The following is a 20,430-nucleotide window of genomic DNA, read 5'->3' as shown; positions in this document are numbered from 1 at the left end:
CTTCTTTTTCTTTCCTCTCAAGAACATTAAATGACAGTTACGTATGATAATGTGATATACAACTCTTATTTCTATATTGCTATATATTAACTATGCAGCTGTGAAATGATTTCAGCTACTGCTATTCCGTGCTTACAGCAATACCACCACTACCCACAGCACCAATGGAGAAATGATAGCAACCAGCATGCCTATTGTAGAGACTAAATAGACAAATCCACTCTTTTCATAATTGCCCTGAAGGCCATAATTGCCATGTCATCATTTAGCATTTTGCTGTTGCTAAGTAAACAAACAGAGGGTGGAACAATAGTGACGGAACTGCTTTAGTAAACCATTACTAAATGCAGGTAATGCAGCAGTTATGTCATTATAGTTGTGTCACGTCATGTCAGGGCATCCACTAAGTCAGTGGTTCCCAAACTGGGGGTTGGGACCCCTAAGCGGAGGGCAGGGGGTGTTGCGGAGGGACCGTGGACAGAGGGGACTGTTGGCCTGAAACCTTGAATATATGCTTTTATAACCTTTCCATACATTGTTAGTAACAAGATTCACTTCAATGTAGTTTGCATGTGGTTACATTTCCTGTGATTAACATTGAAGTTTAGCAAAACTATGTTTTTGCATTTGGGAGATGGGAGGTCGGAGCGGAGGTCACAGAAATTAGATCCAAAAGGGGGTCCCAGCAGAAAAAGTTTGAGAACCCCAGCACTGAGAGAGCACAGTTCTTGTTATATGCACTGTGGAAATCAAAGAAGCTGCTTTCATCAAAGCCAAGGACACAAACATCCTTAAACCAAGGCTCCTTTTAAAAAAGAGACAAAATTGTTAGTTCCATTGCTTTTTATTATTGTCACACTGTAACAGACAAAAAACTGGCTGTGACATGGAAAACTGGAACATACATACTGCATATACTGTACTCCTCCACACATTAACAAGTTGGTTCTTGGCTCTGCACATGAACAATTTGGTCCAGCTCACTTTTCACAGTAACCAATATGTGAGTTCAGGTGAGGGAGTGCACATTTACAAGGGTATTGCACACCCCATTACCTATAGTCTGTAGCCTACTGTCTGTTGCTTATTTGAGGTAAAAACAAAACATCAATAACTGGAATGTCTGCATAACACAGAGAAGTACATTTTTTATCGTTCTTAGCTTTCTTTCACATGCACATAATCAACATATTGAGTAACAGTTAGGCTCCTCCTGCATGCATTAGCACTTTTTTGGCATATTTAAGTTTGAGAATAAGGCACAAAGCTGAAGGCACGTTAGTGGAAGGAATACATTGGCAGATCCTATGAATGTTAATTACATATGTTAAATACATATTGGCCACATTTACATGAAGCTTCTAATTCCGAAGTTGTGAAGTGTCTACATGATGTTTTCATAGCGGAATCAAGTTTTGTTCGGAATTAAATGCAGTTAAAGCATTAAATGTCCTATGTATCCGAGGCCATTCTGGAATGAACATACTCCTCACAAGTGTGCAGCTGCAGTATTTACAATATACACAAATGTGGAGTAACTGCAAACAACAGTCATCGTAACAATACACAATTTGATTTCAAGAGGAGATGAGGAGTATCACAACCACAAATGGTGCAAATCCACAGGTATGGTAGGTTAAGTCTCTCTTTGGTTTCATTTCAACAGAGAAGTTTTCAGACCGCAAAGACAAAAACATAGAGACACAGAGACACAGACACAGACACAGAGACACGGAGACAGACACGGAGACAGACACGGAGACACAGACACAGACACAGACACAGACACAGACACAGACACACACAGACACACACAGACACACACAGACACACACACACACACACACACACACACACACACACACACACACACACACACCACCCCTGAGTCCCTTGCATTCACACCGGAACAGTGAGATGTCATATTGCTGACACAGGCCTGAGGGTGGAGAGCACCTGACACAAACAGCAAAAGTCACGATACACAATGCCAGGTGCAACTTTTTCAACAACGTTGCCCAGCAACAATACTGAGGGGCCGCTCATGTTCCGACCGAACAATCATGATATACTAATGTCTACCAATGATTCAACTTCTCCTGGTACAAATCTCCTGGACAGTATGGGCTGATATCCACAAACATTTGATGGATAATAGTATTGCCCATAAACATTGCTTAAAAAGGTGCCCTGTGAATCGTGAGATTCGTGACCTTTAAGATTGTATCTTAAATGACAAAAGGCACAGAGTAATCCCATCACTACATTATTACATTGTCCTGTGCTCAATTGGATAAAAATTGGATGAAGCAGCTTCTTGATCTTTTCCTCAATATATAAATATGGCGCTGTAAACATCCCATCTCTGTGGCTAGTTTGTTAAGAGACTGAAAATAAATATGGACAAAAACAAAACATCACTTACATGTTACATGAGATAGCATCACTTTTTTGCAAAATGCTAACATTGAGTGTCATAACTGAACATTTGAAGGACTCTTTGGAAGGATCCTTCAGAGACAAAAATATCAATTTAGAGTTTAAATGTCCCATCCGGCTAACAATAATAGTTATATGAGCTGAAGCGCTCAACATTTAAATAATCTCAACAGATCGCCTCACAAAACTTTGTTCCCCAATATTTTGTCTTGTATCTACCACACCAACCCAAGAACTGTCTAACACATTCATTCCCGTTTCAAAAGAATACACAGGGCTATTAAAATTTCATATCCACAGATCTTCTCACAAAACTTTGGTCTGAAGTTTGGTTTCCTTGACGTACAAAAACGTATAAACAATGAAGCCCTTGTCATATAATCCTCAGACATATTCTCACAAAAAAACTGCTCCCACCATCTTCTCTCTCTTGTTTTCCTACCACATCAATCCATGTACTACTACCACCCAAGACGTCCATCCCCATTTGATAACAAAAAATTACAAGAACATTATGACAATCAACATTACATGTTAAAAAATTTTTGGTGTGAACTTTGGCTCCCCCTCATTCTCTGAACAACCCTTCTACCACCCAGTCAATGCACCTGTCCAATCATAAACACATAAGATAAAGTGAGCACACTTGTATGTATTTGTGAATGAATACAAGTATGCATCACTTTGTATAACAAGTCCTCATAAGCTTTGGTCCATGTCTGAAGGCATCAAATACATGTAGGAGGGAAGGAGCTGGCCATGAAGTAAAAGATGGTAGAAGGGGGTGCCAGTTAAGTGTGCATTTTAGTCACTTGAGCTTTGGTCCACATTGGAGAGAGTCAAATAAGTGAAGGAGAGAATGAGATAGAGGGGAACATCAGGAGAAGGATGAAAAGAAAGGAGAGTACATGACGATGGAGAAAGGGAGGTGTGAGGAGACAGAAGGGAGATTGAGATGGTGGTGAATAAAAAAAGAGAGAAGGGAGACAGGGGGATGAAGAATGAAGGAAGGATGTCGGAGAGCATGACGATGGAGAATGAGAAGTTATCGATGGAGGAGAGAGGCAGAGGGGCTCTTAAGATGGCGGAAGTGGACGAGGAGTGAGAGAAGATTTAGCCATTATTGGGCTAGCTAGCTTTAAGTGTTTGGCACTCTTCGGCCAGGACTGCGAAATGTGCAGTAAGGAGAAGACACAGAACATAACGATGGAAGATGACAAGTCAGGAGGAGATAGAGGGGAGCTCAAGATAGAGCTGGTGGACTAGAAGAAGTAAGAGAAAAAAGCATTATGGGACAGAAGGGGTAAAGTAGATAGTGGATGAGGAGTAACAGAGGGAAAAGGGGGCCCTACAAAGGCAAACTGCAGTAACTACTACGCCAACATAGAAACAGAGAAAAACGCCTTCAAAGCCTCGGTATTAGGTTGAATATTGTGGTTACTCCAAAACGGGACACATTTGGACTATAAGGCTTTGTCATAACATCAATGAGGTGTAGTGAAGACAATTTTCAATATGTATTTACTGCACTTTGTCTTTCTAGGGCAGCGACGGGGTGAAGTAGGTAGTGGATGAGGAGTGAAAGAGGAAGAGGGGGGGGGGTCATCTAGCTTGCGCAGAGCTAGCATTAGGTGTTCAGCAGTCCTCCAGCCAGGACTGCAGGCCGGTGTCGGGGGTGCGGATTCGGCTGTGGAGCTGGTGCAGCGTGTGGTTCAGCTTCTCCTGATTGCCGGCATAGTAGGCCGCCACCGCGCTATGCAGCAAGATCAGCTGCTTCTGCAGCACCTTCACCTACGCACACACACACAGAAGAGCATGTTTACAGCCATTAAATTAGGCAGGTTCTTTTTTGACGTCTAAGGTGCGTGCATGTGTGTGTGTGTGTGTGTGTGTGTGTGTGTGTGTGTGTGTGTGTGTGTGTGTGTGTGTGTGTGTGTGTGTGTGTGTGTGTGTGTGTGTGTGTGTGTGTGTGTGTTTGATTTTCTTGTGTGCATCTTCTTTTTGCTTTATGGACACGTACCAAAAAGTATTTGAGTATTGGTTATGCTTGTTTAGCTTGTACAGTATATGGTATTGTAGCTTGCATAGCAGGATGCAAAAAATAAAAATTGAGCTGGAACTTATCCCAATCCATACAGCATGTACAGTATTAAGGACAGTAGCAGCCAAAGGGAGCACTCAGTAGAATTAATCAATACCAGCACTCAATAAAGAAGTGACATCATCTAAATGAATAGCATAGGCAGAACCATGTTTGGAATAAAAATTCTCAATACTTAATCCTAGTTGATCATCACTGACATGCAATGTAGATTATTTTAAATATGTATGCAAGTACTGTTTATGAAATTCAACTGACAGACTGTGAGGAACCCTTCAAGCAAACGTCCTTTTCAATACAAGTGCAGGCTAGCCCCGCTAAGTATCTCCTGGAACTATTGCCGACCACGACCCCCGGGCGAATTTTCGCCTGGCGAAATTCACCTGCGAGTTCGCTGTGTGGGGATATTTGGCGTCAACCTTCCAAGAAGCTTGTGAAGACTCATCTCTTCCAAGAGAGCTTCCCTGCATAACATAAGTAACTCTACTCATCTCTAATCCTGGACACCCACTTGCACTACACTTCATAGATCCTCCACTATTTATAAATCACTGCTTTCTATCGTTCTTCTTTACATGTGTACTGTTGACCCCACACTCTGTACTTGCATGCCCTTTTTGTAAATCGCTTTGGCTAAAAGCATCTGCTAAATGTAATGTAGTAGTACCCTACAGCTCCATCAGCAGTTTGCTCTTTACCCTGTTCTCCTCCAGGAGTTTGAGCTTGATGGTCAGGTCGTCCCGCATCCTCTCGTACTTCTGCCGGTGCTGCTGGTACAGCATCTGGGCCTGCTCGATCTTAGGCAGGGTGATGGCATCCCGCGGGCCCATGTTCAACTCCTCCAGATCTGTACGGTACGCATCGTATTCGATCCTGACAAGGGGATACATCCACACCCAAAAAGAGTTCAAGTCAAGCCAAGGTAAGGTAAGTCAAGGTAATTTTTCACAATTTCTATTCTAGAACACAAGCAAACAAATTAACGGAGAAGATCTTGTTCAGTTTCTCCAGTTGAAGGCCAAGCCAGCCATTTTGGTAACACTTTATAATAAGTACCCCTTTTTAAGCACAAGTTAAGCCTTAGTTAAGCCTTATTTTAACATTAGTTAACCCTTAGTGAATCACGAGTTAGTCATTATGTAAGTATTATTTCTCATTTCTTAATCATTAACTAATACCGTTAGTAAATGGTTTGTGTGTGCTGATGTAACTGTTCGCTAAGCAAAGTTAAGCCTTAGTCAAGCCTTATTTTAACATTAGTGAATCACAAGTTAGTCATTATGTATTTCTTGGTAATTATTACATACTGTTAATTAATGATTTGTTTATGGTGATTGAACTTTCTGCTAAGCATTAGTAAACCATCATTAAAATGTCAGATAACCCTCCTTTGTTTGTGGAAAAAAAACATTATCTCTTTGTTGTCTCCTACCACCTAACCATTAACAAGTAGTATTAGGCATGTATGATAATGGTTTGTAAACTTTTGCTTTAGCATCAGTGAAATCTTAATTAACCCTTTTGTAATGGTTAGTGTGTGATGACTGGTAACATGGCAAACAGTAAGTTGAGGCTCAAGTGACTGCCCCTCGTGGGTGTTTCTGGACATTAACAAATGACTTGTTAAGCATTGCTTATGCATTATCAAGGATTTATAACCCATTACTTAAGTATATCTGGGGAACTGTTCTAAAGTGAAAACCTGTTAAGGCTTTACAACACATTAACAAAGGACTTGTTAAGCATTGCTTATGCATTATCAGGGATTTATAACCCATTACTTCAGTATATCTGGGGAACTGTTCTAAAGTGAAAACCTGTTAAGGCTTTACAACCCATTAACAAATGACTTGTTAAGCATTGTTTATGGATTTACATGGAGTTACAGCTCATTTGCTTGAGGCGGTGGTAGCTCAGATGGTAGAGGAACCGTTTAGCAACCCAAAGATTTCAAGTTCGATCCCCGCTCGGCCTGTCTCAATCGTTGTGTCCTTGAGCAAGGTACTTAACCCCAAGTTTCTCCTGGTGGCAGGGTGGTACCCTGCGTGGCAGTCTCAGTCACCGCTGTGTGAATGTGAGGCATACACATACACATAGTCCATTTACCATTACTTAAGCATATCTGGGGAACTGTTCTAAAGTGAAAACCTGTTAAGGCTTTCCAACACATTAACAAATGACTTGTTAAGCATTGCTTAAGCATTATCAAGGGGTTATAACCCATTACTTAAGTATATCTGGGGAACTGTTCTAAAGTGGAAATCTGTTAAGGCTTCACAACACATTAACAAATGCCTTGTTAAGCATTGCTTATCCATTGCAAGAAGTTACAACTCATTACTTGAGGCGGTGGTAGCTCAGGTGGTAGAGGAGCCGTTCAGCAACCCAAAGATTGCAAGGTCGAACCCTGTTCAAGCCCCTATCTGAGCTACCACCACCTCAAGCAATGAGTTGTAACTCCTTGATAATCCATAAGCAATGCTTAACAAGTCATTTGTTAATGTGTTGTAAAGCCTTAACAGGTTTTCACTTTAGAACAGTTCCCCAGATATACTTAAGTAATGGGTTATAAATCCTTGATAATGCATAAGAAAAGCTTAACAAGTCATTTGTTAATATCCAGAAACATCCACGAGGGGCAGTCACATGAGCCTCAACTTACTGTTTGCCATGTTACCAGTCATCACACACTAACCATTACAAAAAGGTTAATTAAGATTTCACTGATGCTAAAGCAAAAGTTTACAAACCATTACCATACACGCAGGGCTCTAAATTAACACCAGCCAACCGGCCAAATGCTGGTGAAATTTCAATTTGGCTGGCAGAAAAGAACAACTTACTAGACACTTCGACCCATTACTGAGTGTGTGTTTGGCTAGTAAGATTAACAAATACTGGACATTTTGGCTGGTAATGAAAAAAGTTATTTAGAGCCCTGCATACATGCCTAATACTACTTGTTAATGGTTAGGTGGCAAGAGACAACAAAGAGATAATGTTTTTTTCACAAATAAAGGAGGGTTATCTGACATTTTAATGATGGTTTACTAATGCTTAGCAGAAAGTTCAATCACCATAAACAAATCATGAATTAACAGTATGTAATAATTACCAAGAAATACATAATGACTAACTTGTGATTCACTAATGTTAAAATAAGGCTTGACTAAGGCTTAACTTTGCTTAGCGAACAGTTACATCAGCACACACAAACCATTTACTAACGGTATTAGTTAATGATTAAGAAATGAGAAATAATACTTACATAATGGCTAACTCGTGATTCACTAAGGGTTAACTAATGTTAAAATAAGGCTTAACTAAGGCTTAACTTGTGCTTAAAAAGGGGTACTTATTATAAAGTGTTACCGCCATTTTGTACACAAAAGTATTTCACAGATCTTTCTCGCCTAATCAACTTAATTTGCATGGTCAATTTCATAAACAACATTTCAAATTCATTTGAACAAGAACATTTGAAAGTTCCCTCAGGTCTGTAAGACGCGTGCCATACTTGATCCTGCTGGGAGATATTCACACACCCAAAGTGTTCAAGTCAAGTCAAATTACATGTTCTACTGACTTTTATTTGCAGCTACAAATTTTAACTTGTATTGCTGACCTTTGTTTCTTTCTACTTTTTTTTACTAAATATTTAAAACGTTTTACTAGTTATCTTACTGCTGTTTTGACATAATACTTACCATTTTAATCTGTACTGTAAAATGTACTTGGGTACCATGAAAGGCGCGACAAGTAAACTGTATTATTATTATTATTATTATATTTAATAAATTACGTCCATAAGACAAAGAAACTTCATTTGTGTCGCCCATTTCATACACAGCAACATTTAAATTGTCAAGGTTTGGTTCCTCTAGGTCTGTGAGATAGGTACTCATTATATTTGATTCTGCTGGGGGACATACACACCCAGAGTATTCAAGTCAAGCCAAGTTAAGTCAAGCCACCTTTTTAAACTGCATCTTTATCTGTATAATCCACTTGTACACAACAATATTTCATTGTATTTTACAGATCTTTCACAGTGAAGAGCAAAATAAACCAAGTAAACAAATACACTCTAAATGTGTGAAGTAATGCCAAGACAGACGTCTGCAGACAGATTTCTGTAGCTCATTTTGCACACAAAAGACTCAAAGTCCTAAAAGATGGAGCTCTCAGCATCAAAAGGTTAAAACCCCTGTATACAGCATCTCCATTGACTCATCCCCACAGAGCATAAAAACAACACTTGGTATCACAATAAGGCAGTGAAATTATAGTGGTGTTCCTCAAACAAACAAACAAAAACCTCCGGCTCTGTGGTGCCGGTGCACATCGTACTCCATTTAAATCCTGCCAGGGACATCCACACACCCCGGGTATTAAAGTCAAGCCAAACCAAAGCCACGCCAAGCCAAGGCAAGTCAAGGCAACATTATTTGTATAGCCCATTTAGCACACAACGCAGCATTTCAAAGCACTTCTCACAGGGTCATTAGAAATACAGCGGGATCAAACACGTGACTGACTGGCTGGGATTTGACTGAAGACAGGACCTTCATCTCTGTACATCACAGAATTGTGGATTTGTGTTGGTTTGTTTTTAGCTATGAAAAAAACAATCAGCAGTTTTGTTACAAAAACAAACAAAACATTTGCCATCTTGCAAAATAAATATCTAAAAAACATTTTTGGCACAGATGTCAGGTTGCGCAACGACATCTAATGCCCATAAAGTAATTAGTAATTAGTGTTTCATATGCCGCTATGAATATGCTTCTTACATAGTCCACTAAAAACTAAGAAACAAACAAAAAATCTAGTCAATAGTGGCACTGGCTGTCGTTGCGCCAACCTGACGTGTGCTACTACAGTAGAGAGTATGCCCAAACGACACGCATGACTTTACCTGGCATTCTCATACTGCTTGACATTGACCATCGTGTCCTCGATGGTCTGGTTGACCAAGGTGTTCATGCCGGCTGTGAAGGAGTTGATGGACTTCAGCAGCGTTTCTCCATTTTTGGACAAGAACTTTTGTGTGTCCGCATTGAAACCAAACTCCTCCTGATGGAAGACATTTTTTAAAACAATAAACCATGCATAATGACCTGTAATTAAATTGGCCTCACAATGTCTATCAAAACACGAGCAGACGTGGACATGAATGACCTTAAATGACCTCAAAATGAGAAGGCTACGCTCAAATCCAAAATGTTAACTCGTTGCTCACACAGCACACTGGATAAACTACATAATTCACACTCTATGCATGAGCATACATGAGCACTTTTTATTTGATTAAATGTATAAACCGATTCAATATGCATCTTGTGAACAGTCAAATAGTCTTCAATCGAAATGGTTTAAATATTCAATCCGATCATATTAGGTGGTTTAGAACGTGAATGCAAACTGTCCATGTAAAGCCTTTATTTAAACCAACTATATATTATTATACAATATGATAGTATGCAATGATATTAACGGTCTCATTCACTTGCCATGTTTATTATATGGGCTAGGTTAAACTGTTTTAATTAAACTAGCCCAAGTAAGCGCGGCTAGTGAAGGAGAGTGTTTTTGGACACGGCCTTCCTCTTCCATAGAAACTCACGTGCAGCTCGGGGGTTTTGATGCTCAGGTCGGCGAACACGTCTCCCAGGAGCTTTTGCGTCTGCGTGACCTGGGCCGTCTGCGAGGCGAGGGTCTGCGCCAGCTTGGTGACGTTGTCGTAGCGACTGCGCAGGTCCCTCAGCTTCTCGATGCTGGCCTCCAGGTTCAGGTCCACCGTGCGAGAGCCGCGACCCAACTTCTCTGACAACATCTGCCTGGTGCACTGCGGAGAGGAACAGGATGATATGTCAGTACAGGGCAGGGGTTGAAGGTGCACATCCCAGGGAAAAGTGCAGGTCAAAGCCTGACTGTAATTCTTCGGGTAGCCCCCAGACCCAGAAAGGCTGGAGATTCCTGGGTTAGGCATTTGGGTGTAAGGTGTTTGCATCTTTGATCAGAAGGTCGTCATACCGCTATTTGCAGCACTGCAATCTGCATGCTGGTCTGGGCATTTAGTGAGTAGTATTAGGTAAAGCAAGTCATGCCTACACAATATACAATACATTGCTATCCCAAAGATGCTTTAGTTTAGGTGCCTTGGTCAAAGCCATCTCAGCCACGCATGAGGATGGAAGAAGCCATGGATTATTAACAGTCATTTGGAGAGCACCCTCTGACATCCTGATCTCAAGATGTAATGAGCTCTTCTTCAGCAGCTTCTATTCATGGTGGATGAATTAAATTACTTCTGAATCAAAAGACATTAGAGTCTATGCACTTTTAGAGTCTATGCACAAGTTACCACTATTGCAATCATGCAAGACAGTGGGGTACTGTATGTAGCTAATACATTGATGCGAACAGTATATAGTTCAGTTGAGAGAGAGAAAGAGAGAGAGAGGGAGAGAGAGAGAGAGAAAGCGAGAGCGCGTGAGAGAGAGACAGAGAGTGAGAGAGAGAGGGAGCGAGAGACAGAGAGAGCGAGAGAGAGAGAGCGAGAGAGCGAGAGAGACAAAGAGACAAAGAGAGAGAGCGTGTGCGAGAGAGAGTGAGAGAGAGAGAGAGAGAGAGAGAGAGATACGTTGTGGTTATGCTGGTGATGGTTGGTTGCTCGTGTTTGTTTGGTACTTTGTTTGGTACTTTTTGTAAATAGATCAAAATAGTTTACGAGCAATATTAAAAAATGAGTCACAACACCATAGCAAAATACATATTTGATGAGCGCCAAAGCATATGCAGTATCTCATGCAAGGCTCACTCATGAAAGCGGTTGAGCATGTAATTGAGATGGAAGGCAATACAATAAAGCACGACGATCATAAAAATGTAGCCTAAGGGGCTAAAAGACCATGCCAAGCCGGAACGACAAAGACAAAGAAGGGAAGAAAATGAAATTGAGAAATGGAGAACGAATATTTTACGCCATGGCTTCCTAATTAATTGCGTGGGAGAAATCTGCAGAGTCAAGGAGATGGCATGTGTGACAAATCACAGAGTGAGCAGGACCAACGCACAGGGCCGGATTAAGATGGGTTGGGGGCCCTAGACTACAGGTTGTTGTGGGCCCCCACAAATTTCACAGCAAAATGACATGGCCAGCGGCATAATTCCGCGCTAGGAATTAAGAATAACAAATTTGCAAACTATTTTCTTTTTTTTTTTTTTAACTTTCTTTTTTATTAATTATTTACATCCAGATATCAAGTTACAAGCATGAAAAAAGACAAAACAACACAATAATAAAAAACAAAAACAAAAACATAGTATAACAGCTTATGGGTTCATCGTCTTCATTTTTTAATATATAAATGCAAACAATCCAGTCTATTCATCTATAATTTGTTCAGTGGCATCATCTTTGTTTTTGTACCAGAGCCATTTCACCCATTTCCTTCCAAATAGTTCCTCCCGCATTTTCAAACAATGTGAGAACTTTTCCATGCTATATATCTCTTCCACTGTACTAAGCCAGTCTTCTTGAGTTGGGGGGTCTACCTTAAGCCATGCTCTTGTAACTGCTTTTCGGCTAGCTGCAAGTAGTACCTTAAGCAAGTATGTATCTTCTCCTTGAACCTCGTCTTCTGGTATATATCCTAAATATAATACCAGAGGTGTTTTTTGAATTTCATACCCCAGTATTTCTTTCAACTTTTTCCAAACTCCCTCCCAGTAATCCTCTATTTTTTGACATTGCCAGAATACATGTGCATGGTCTGCCTCCTTATGACCACATAGCCTCCAACATGAGCTTTTCTCTGGTGTGTATCTTCCTGTTATCTTTGGTGTTATGAAGAACCTTATGATATTCTTCCACCCAAATGCAAACTAATTTTTCAATACTGCATCTTGTCATGATTCTGCCGCCGCCTTGCATGTGGGGGACCTTAGGCTGCAGCCATACCCAGCCAATGCGATAATCCGGCCCTGTCAACGCACGAAATGGGAAGAGGAGAGCAGAAAGAGGCGAAAAGAGATACGGGAGGACAAGCAACAGACAGAAGGAGAGAGAGAAGAAATAATCAGAGAGAAAAACAGAGAGAAGGACGAGAAAGAGAGAGAGAGAGGGAGGTTGAAAGGAAAGAGAAGGAGGGAGAAACAGAGAAAGGAAAAAATAGAGGAGGAAAAAAGAAAAAGAGAAAGCGACAGAGCAAATGAGAGTGAAAGAGTGCGAGAAAGACACAGAGAGGAGGAAGGGTGAGAAGGTGAGATGGGCGGTGAGAGAGAGCTTGTGTGTGTGTCAGAGAGAGAGAGAGAGAGAGAGAGAGAGAGAGAGAGAGAGAGAGAGAGAGAGGGAGGGAGAGAGAGAGAGAGAGAGAGAGAGAAGCAAGTGCAAGAGAGAGGGTGTGAGAGTGCTGATAATGAAGGCGGTTATAATTAGCGGGGGCATTAATGATTTGGAGCGTGTGGCGTCTTGTCGCGTGGCTGCTGCTGCTGTAACAGACTGCAGGGGTGAGAGCAGAGTAGAGCAGAGCAGAGTGGAGAATCCATCATCACATTCAGGGTTGCCAGATGTGACTGATGATTTCCAGCTGAAAAGATGTTCAAAATCCGCCACGAAGCACTAAATTATATTGATTTCTATGGCCATAAATTTGCAGAAAAAGCTGCCCAAATGCCCTTTTCACAATTTTTTACCTGCAGACAGCCATCCTAAGCAGCCCAATTGGGCGGGAAACCAATCTGGCAACACTGATCACATTCACATGCTAACTGTATATGCTAATGCAACGCTCCTGGTTGTCCTACTCAAGCACACACACACACAAGCATGCACACACAGAGTCTATGCTAATGCGACACGCTCTCCTCTCATTGTGCGCGCACGCGCACACACACACACACACACACACACACACACACACACACACACACACACACACACACACACACACACACACACACACACACACACACACACACACACACACATCACACTCTCTCTCTCACTCCCATTCCCATTACCGTATTGTCAAATACTCACTCTTCCCCAGAAACGCACGCGCGCGCACACACACACGCTCGCACACACGCGCTCGCACACACGCGCTCACACACACACGCTCGCACACACACGCTCGCACACAGCCTCCTAATCTCCTCTGCCAATTAAAACAGACCCCTACTACACACTCAACAAATGCACGTAATCATCCCGCTCTCCGCTTCCTCCTCATATAAAATTCAATGACCCACATCTTCTCATGGAAATTCAACGGCCAAGTCATGACTATATCAACAGCTCTCCATCCTGAAAGAGCTGATGTTATTATTATCCATTTATATGCACATGCATTGTTTGTTGGTACTACTGGCTTCGAGATGCGTCACTCACGTGCATGTGTGTCGTGCTGGCTGTAAGTGTTGCGTTTTGCGTCTTGGTGTTGCATATGTTTTTACGTAACTTATGTGAGACAGGTCATCTGTGTATAAGTAGGAAGAAATGTATAGTGTTTTATGTCAGAACAAAGATTACTGTCCACATCTGTGGTTCTCTTCTGAAGACCATTATGCCCTATCCTGAGGGACAGGGCCCTGAGGAAGGTCTGTTGGCTTGGCGATTAAATGAACACAAGGATTTTTTTTTCTTAATTTAGCAGCTGTACAGCCATCACCACGTGCCTCGCATCGACTCGTTCTCACCTTGTAAGTGTTGACGCTCCACTTGCGCACGCGCTCCAGCTTCTCGATGGTGGGGTTGCGCAGGCTGTCGTTGATGACCACGGGGCCGCCGCCGCCTCCCCCGCCACTTGGGGAGGTCACCGGAGCCTCGCCTCCATGGGGGACTACCAACACACAACAGGAACGGCAACGTCACAAAAAGTCCAAGTCAAAGTAAACGTTATTATCCCAGACGGGAAGCTGAAGTGGTTGGGGTGCGTTTGTATGGACCAAGACTGAAGACAAGATAGACAAGACTCAAAAACAAATGTATAAAAGATAGATACATACATCCCCCTCCCCCCTGCCTCTCTATGGTTCCTTTCCACAGAATTATAGTAGGCTACTGCTGCTACTATTGTAACTGGATTATAGTACAGAATTACAGTATTGCTGCTACTTTAGAGTACCGTAGAGAACTGAGAGAAATAATAACAGAGTAGTACCAGAGATTCTTTAAGTATAGAGATATGCCAACATAATAGGTTTCTATGGGCACCTAATGTGATCAGGTTCCGGTCTGCCTAAAGGGGCGTGTCATAATGCTCCTAGCATTAAATAGAACAGTCCTCAGGTCTGCCGAGGTCTGCCTAAAGGGGGACCCCCCCCCCCCCAATAATAGAACCAGGAAACAATGGGCCAATGGAACCTCTCTCTCTCTACTCTCTCTGGTAGTACTCTCTGTGGATGCTCTGATACGCCACCACCTGCATGGAAACCAGCTGAAAACATGAACACGAACACTAGAGAGTTCAAACAGAGTTCAAGTTGACCAAGAGAAAGAAACTATTGTGATGAATTACAGGACAGTAGAGTAAAGAAGAGTAGAGTGACTTTATTGAACCCAAAGGAAAATGTGTCATGCAACATACACAATATGCAGGCATTGCGGGGCAGAACAAAAACATTGCACATAAAACACATAACACATGCAGATATCAAGCTAGATCAGTTCAGGAGAGAACATGGTTAAGTGATCAACTTGATTAGGTTAACCTGCATGAAGTAGTAAATCTGCTAATAGATAGCCCATAGGTGTCATTTAGTGAAGAAAATGAGCACTCCAGGCTCTTGTATTATATGATTTACCACAACCTTGAGGTTAGCTTAACCTGGTTAGCTACTGAGCCAGGTTCTTGGGATACACCCCGAGTCTAGGAGATATTTAGGATTATGTAAGAAAAAAAGGGAAGTGGTCTTGTGGTGTTCACGTGGAGCTGCATCGCGCGTAAACTCGGATTTACCTTCGTAAGGTGGAGAAATGGGATCTGTCAGTGTTGATGGACTTGGAGTGTAAGCAGCACCTTCGAAGCTTGAGTCCATGCAGAGGAGATCCTGGGAAAACGCACGCACACACACACACACACACATACATACATACACACACACGCACACATTCACACACACACACACACACGCACACGTTCACACACACACACACACACACACACGCACGCGTTCACGCACGCGTTCACACACGCGCTCACACACACACACACACACACACACACACACACAACATGCACAAACGCACACGCACACGTTCACACACACACACGTTCACACACACACACACACACACACACACACACACACACACACACACACACACACACACACACACACGCACACGTTCACACACACACACACGCACGCACGCATGCACGCACGCGTTCACACACGCGTTCACACACGCGTTCACACACACACACGCACACATTCACACACACACACACGCGCGTTCACACACGCACGCACACACGCACGCACACACACACACACACACACACACACACGCACGCACACACACACACACACACACACACACAAAGACACACATACTCACACACACACACAGACAGACACAGACACACAAAGACACACACACACACTTAATAAATGACAACATCCCTCTAGAGAAAACCATCACACAGACATCACACTCACACATTGGAAAGGTGGCAAGGCGGGTGACAGCGCCAGAGAGAGAGAGAGAGAGAGAGAGAGAGAGAGAGAGAGAGAGAGAGAGAGAGAGAGAGAGAGAGAGAGAGAGAGAGAGAGAGAGAGAGAGAGAGAGAGAGAGAGAGTGACATCAACACTCGTGTTCGCTCTACTCAGCTTGCTCTCACGTTCATTTCCCACCTTGTCAGTCAGCTGACAGCTGACAGGCCCAATCAACATCTGTGTCTGGAGGCTTAACCTGACTGGCAGTGAGCCCCCCCCACACCCACCCCACCTCCACCCGAAGCCCTCACAAGTGCAGTGACAGAGTGACGTGTGACATTGTTATGCGATTATACGCCAGTTTATAGTGGGATGAGTGTGATGGGCACAGGTAAAGGTGAGGAAACACACATACACGTCATCATACAAATCATCATACACATCATCATGGGTACGGTGACAGAGTGACGTAGGACATTTTTATGTGATTTACATACCAGTTTATAGTCAATGAGTCTAATACAGCAGAAACAGGTGCCGATTAATATAAGTAGAAGAAACACATCCATATCAACATCCCCGGCATCATCATCATTACCATCTTTGACATCATCATCATGAGTATGTGACGCTGACATTTTATGTGCCGATATGCTGGGGGTGGACATCCCCCAGCTCAGAAGGTAAAAACCCTGACACATACAGTATTTGGTACAGTTAATTCAATGAACCAGTCCATCCCAACTACCACACCCCTTCCGTTAGGTTAGGTATACTAAATCAGCAACATTCCCTGTGTTAGCAGCAGCACAAGAATGCTGAGGGATTATCAGGCGGGACTGTTACATTTTCACCCCTTCATCCCTCCATAGTACAGTGGGATTCAGATGGTCTAATATCAACATCATCATCATGGATGCGGAAAGTGTGCATTTGAATGTACTACTATGTGTGTGTGAAATAGAGGTATGCAAAACAATTGTCATGACAATGCATCGTCGCTACAGTTATTTTCACAATATACCACATCGCTTCAAGACAATGGATTATTTTATATATATATTTTATGGGCTTTTATGCCTTTATTTGACAGGACAGTTGAAGATGGTGACAGGAAGTGAATGGGGCAGAGAGACAGGGGAGGATCGGGAAATGACCCCGGCCGGACTCGAACCGGGGTCCCCGAGGGTGGGCATGCAAGCCCAAATGTGGGGGGCTTAGCGTGCTGCTGCGCCACAGCACCCCCTCAATGGATTATTTTAATAATAAAATTGAATTTGCCACTGGCTCATTTTGTTCAGTAGAGAGTAAGTCATATTTCTATTGCGATGGAAGCCCTCTCCCAGATGCTAAAATGCTTAAATAAGATTTAAGAGGTTGACTTATGAATGTTACACAGCAACTGAGAAATAAGCTTTTTTTTACCAATTTACTGAAGTAAATATTGCAACGCATCCCAATTAGGGATGCAAACGATTAATCGACTTTAATCGAACAATGCATTAATCGATTAAAAAACATTAATCGCCAATTCTTCTGACAAGAGCCCCAGGTGAAATGGGCATGAGAAGAGTGTGCTTGAAAAAGGATGTCAATAGTGGGAATATTTAAATCACCCTTGGTCTAAAGAATTTAAATGGAATTCATTTAAATGTAGAATTTTATCTCACTTTCTAATATACATTTTTAGACTTACCGGTAGTAGTTTTTTTTCGAGAAACATGGAGATTTTGGGGGGGAAAACGCCACTTATCAATTAATCGTAAGTCGATCGATAAGGCAATCAACTAATGATTAATGAATTAATTGATAATTTGCATCCCTAATCGCAATAGTACATGAATCGCAATGCATCGTGATAGAATTGCATCGTGGCATGTGTAGCATAATGTGCATAGAATCGTGAACCCTTTGCCAATACCCACACCCCTAGTGTCAAGGGAGAAACAGAGACAAATGAAGGATGACAGTGAGAGAGGGACAGAATGTTGGGTTTGTATATGGTTGACACTGAGCTGAAGAGAATGACATAAGACGTGCACGCGTGTGTGTGTGTGTGTGTGTAGTTATGTGTGCATGTGTCTGCAAAGTGATATGTGTGTATGTGTGCATGTTTTGACAGTGAGGAGGTAGCGAGAGAGGGACAGCGTGTGTCTTTGTGCATGGTTGACAGTGAGAGGAAGAGAAAAGCGTGTGACGTGCGTGCATGTATGTGATTGTGTATGTGTCTGTGGGTGTGTGTGTCGGAGTCCATCCAGACATGCGTGCATGTGTGAAGAGAAAATGACTGGCTCTGTGTATGTGTGTGTGTGCATGCATGCAACCATGTCTTTCTTTGTATGTGTTTGTGTACATATTGCATGCCTGCCGGTGCCTGTGTGTGTGTGTGTGTGTGTGTGTGTGTGTGTGTGTGTGTGTGTGTGTGTGTGTGTGTGTGTGTGTGTGTGTGTGTGTGTGTGTGTGTGTGTGTGTGTATTGCATGCGTGACTGTACGTGTGACAGAGTGACTTTGCTACAGTCAGAAAGTGTGAGAGTCAGAGACTTCACTTCACCTCACAACATGTGGTCCGCCATTCTGGCTCCATATCCTGTCTTGTTTTTGCCACTGAAAATGGAGGGGGTTTACATCGAAGGAGAATACCCCCCGCCACCCCCCCCACCCCCCCAAAAAAAGAGGCTCCCTGTCATGGACGATGACTTAATTACTCTAACTTGGCCACAGCACAGCTCAAAGGCTGTCGGCAGCCAGGAGTTAGCCCTCGCCTGGAGTGTGTGTGTGTGTGTGTGTGTGTGTGTGTGTGTGTGTGTGTGTGTGTGTGTGTGTGTGTGTGTGTGTGTGTGTGTGTGTGTGTGTGTGTGTGTGTGTGTGTGTGTGTGTGTGTGTGTGTGTGTATACCGGGGAGGGGTTTGGCAGTAATCCCACAGCCACTGCCAGGAGACATCAGTGTCACAGCAGCCTCTCTGGCGTAGCGCACCTTTCCCCCTCCGACGTTACATGTTTATGATGTCATAGAGGATTTCATGCTACGCCCATGAAGGTTCTAGAATGCGACTGTGTTGCGAAGATCAAAGGCAAGTGGTGGAAAAATCTGTGATTGGCTACTTCCACCCCCAGCACATCTGAGATGCAGCTTTTGCCTGTGGCAGTACTGTATGCAAGAATAATTTGAAAATGCAACATTGGAACATCAAAGAAGGGAGCCTTTCAATTTGTTTGGTTTGTGATGAACATTCACAAGGCTGGCCCAATGGGCCAAACAGATTCAACTGTGTAAGCAAATGCTTCAGACAAGAATAAATATCAGAGGCCGCTTTGGCATAAGGGTATTGGTCTTCCAATCAGATTGTTGCTGGCTTGAATTCCACCCTTACCTCTCCCTACGCCTCCATCCATAACTGAATTGTCCTTGAGTAAGGCACCCAACCCTGGATTGCTCCAAATACCCTGTAATAACTGTAATGAAACAGATACAATGCTATCTCGTACCATAGCCGAGGTGTCAAGACCGACTCCATACAGGAACAACATCAACCGACATGCATCGTCTACAAACCCTTCAAAAAGCGAGCTGGTTTCCGATGGTGCTGTGTGCACAGCACACTAGACACCTGACCACAAATGGGCTCAAATTGCCCATGGGGATCCAGGTTCGAGTCCAGCCTGGGTCGTTTCCCAGCCCTACCCCTACCCCTACCCCACCCGTCTCTGCCAGTCTCCTTCAGTCATAATGTCTGCTGCACTTTCCACAACAACAACAAAAATGAAAAAAGTCAACCGTTTTTCCGATAGACCAATGGACAGACAGAATGGAAGTAGTGTCATACAGACAGAAGGTGGACAGATTAGCAGTCATCTTCCAAGAGGGATGGAGAGAGGGGTACAACAATGGCAAAAAAGCCAGAGAGGAACCAGCCGTGGCTCAAACATTAGGACACTGCACTGTTACACCGGGGAGGACCAGGGTTCTGTCCCACTCTTCACTGTACTGCCATAATAAAGGTCACAAAAGGTTGAAAAAGATCCCAAAAGATGGAGAAAGATGGAAGAAGGGACAGATACACGGACAGACGGATGGGCTAAAACAGACAAAAAAGAGGAGAGGGACAATAAAGTGGCCCTGAAGATCCTCATTTATCCAGGTCATGTTATTGAAGATCCAAGAAGAAAGAGGCCCAGCTGCTTACAACTAAACCCTTTTGGATTTCAGGGAGTGAGAAAAGAG

General features: G+C 42.9%; 1 protein-coding gene across 2 annotated transcripts in view; it reads right to left on the bottom strand.

The window, feature by feature from the left end:
- Positions 1–4,037: 4,037 nt before the first annotated feature.
- The window catches only part of LOC134436890 (arfaptin-1-like), a 23,320-nt gene continuing 6,927 nt past the window's right edge, over positions 4,038–20,430 (bottom strand). For both annotated transcript variants that reach the window (XM_063186213.1, XM_063186214.1), the window contains exons 3-8: positions 15,508–15,598; positions 14,246–14,388; positions 10,167–10,388; positions 9,459–9,616; positions 5,239–5,413; positions 4,038–4,230 (exon numbers count right to left, since the gene is read on the bottom strand). In XM_063186213.1, coding sequence (XP_063042283.1) covers positions 4,075–4,230; positions 5,239–5,413; positions 9,459–9,616; positions 10,167–10,388; positions 14,246–14,388; positions 15,508–15,598 — 945 coding nt within the window. In that variant the 3' untranslated portion in view covers positions 4,038–4,074. The remainder of the gene's footprint in view (positions 4,231–5,238; positions 5,414–9,458; positions 9,617–10,166; positions 10,389–14,245; positions 14,389–15,507; positions 15,599–20,430) is intronic.

This window comes from Engraulis encrasicolus, chromosome 21, assembly GCF_034702125.1.
Source record: "Engraulis encrasicolus isolate BLACKSEA-1 chromosome 21, IST_EnEncr_1.0, whole genome shotgun sequence".
Lineage (NCBI taxonomy): Eukaryota > Metazoa > Chordata > Actinopteri > Clupeiformes > Engraulidae > Engraulis > Engraulis encrasicolus.
The sequence above is the reverse complement of the archived record's forward strand: the minus strand, read 5'-3'. Positions and strand labels throughout refer to the sequence as shown.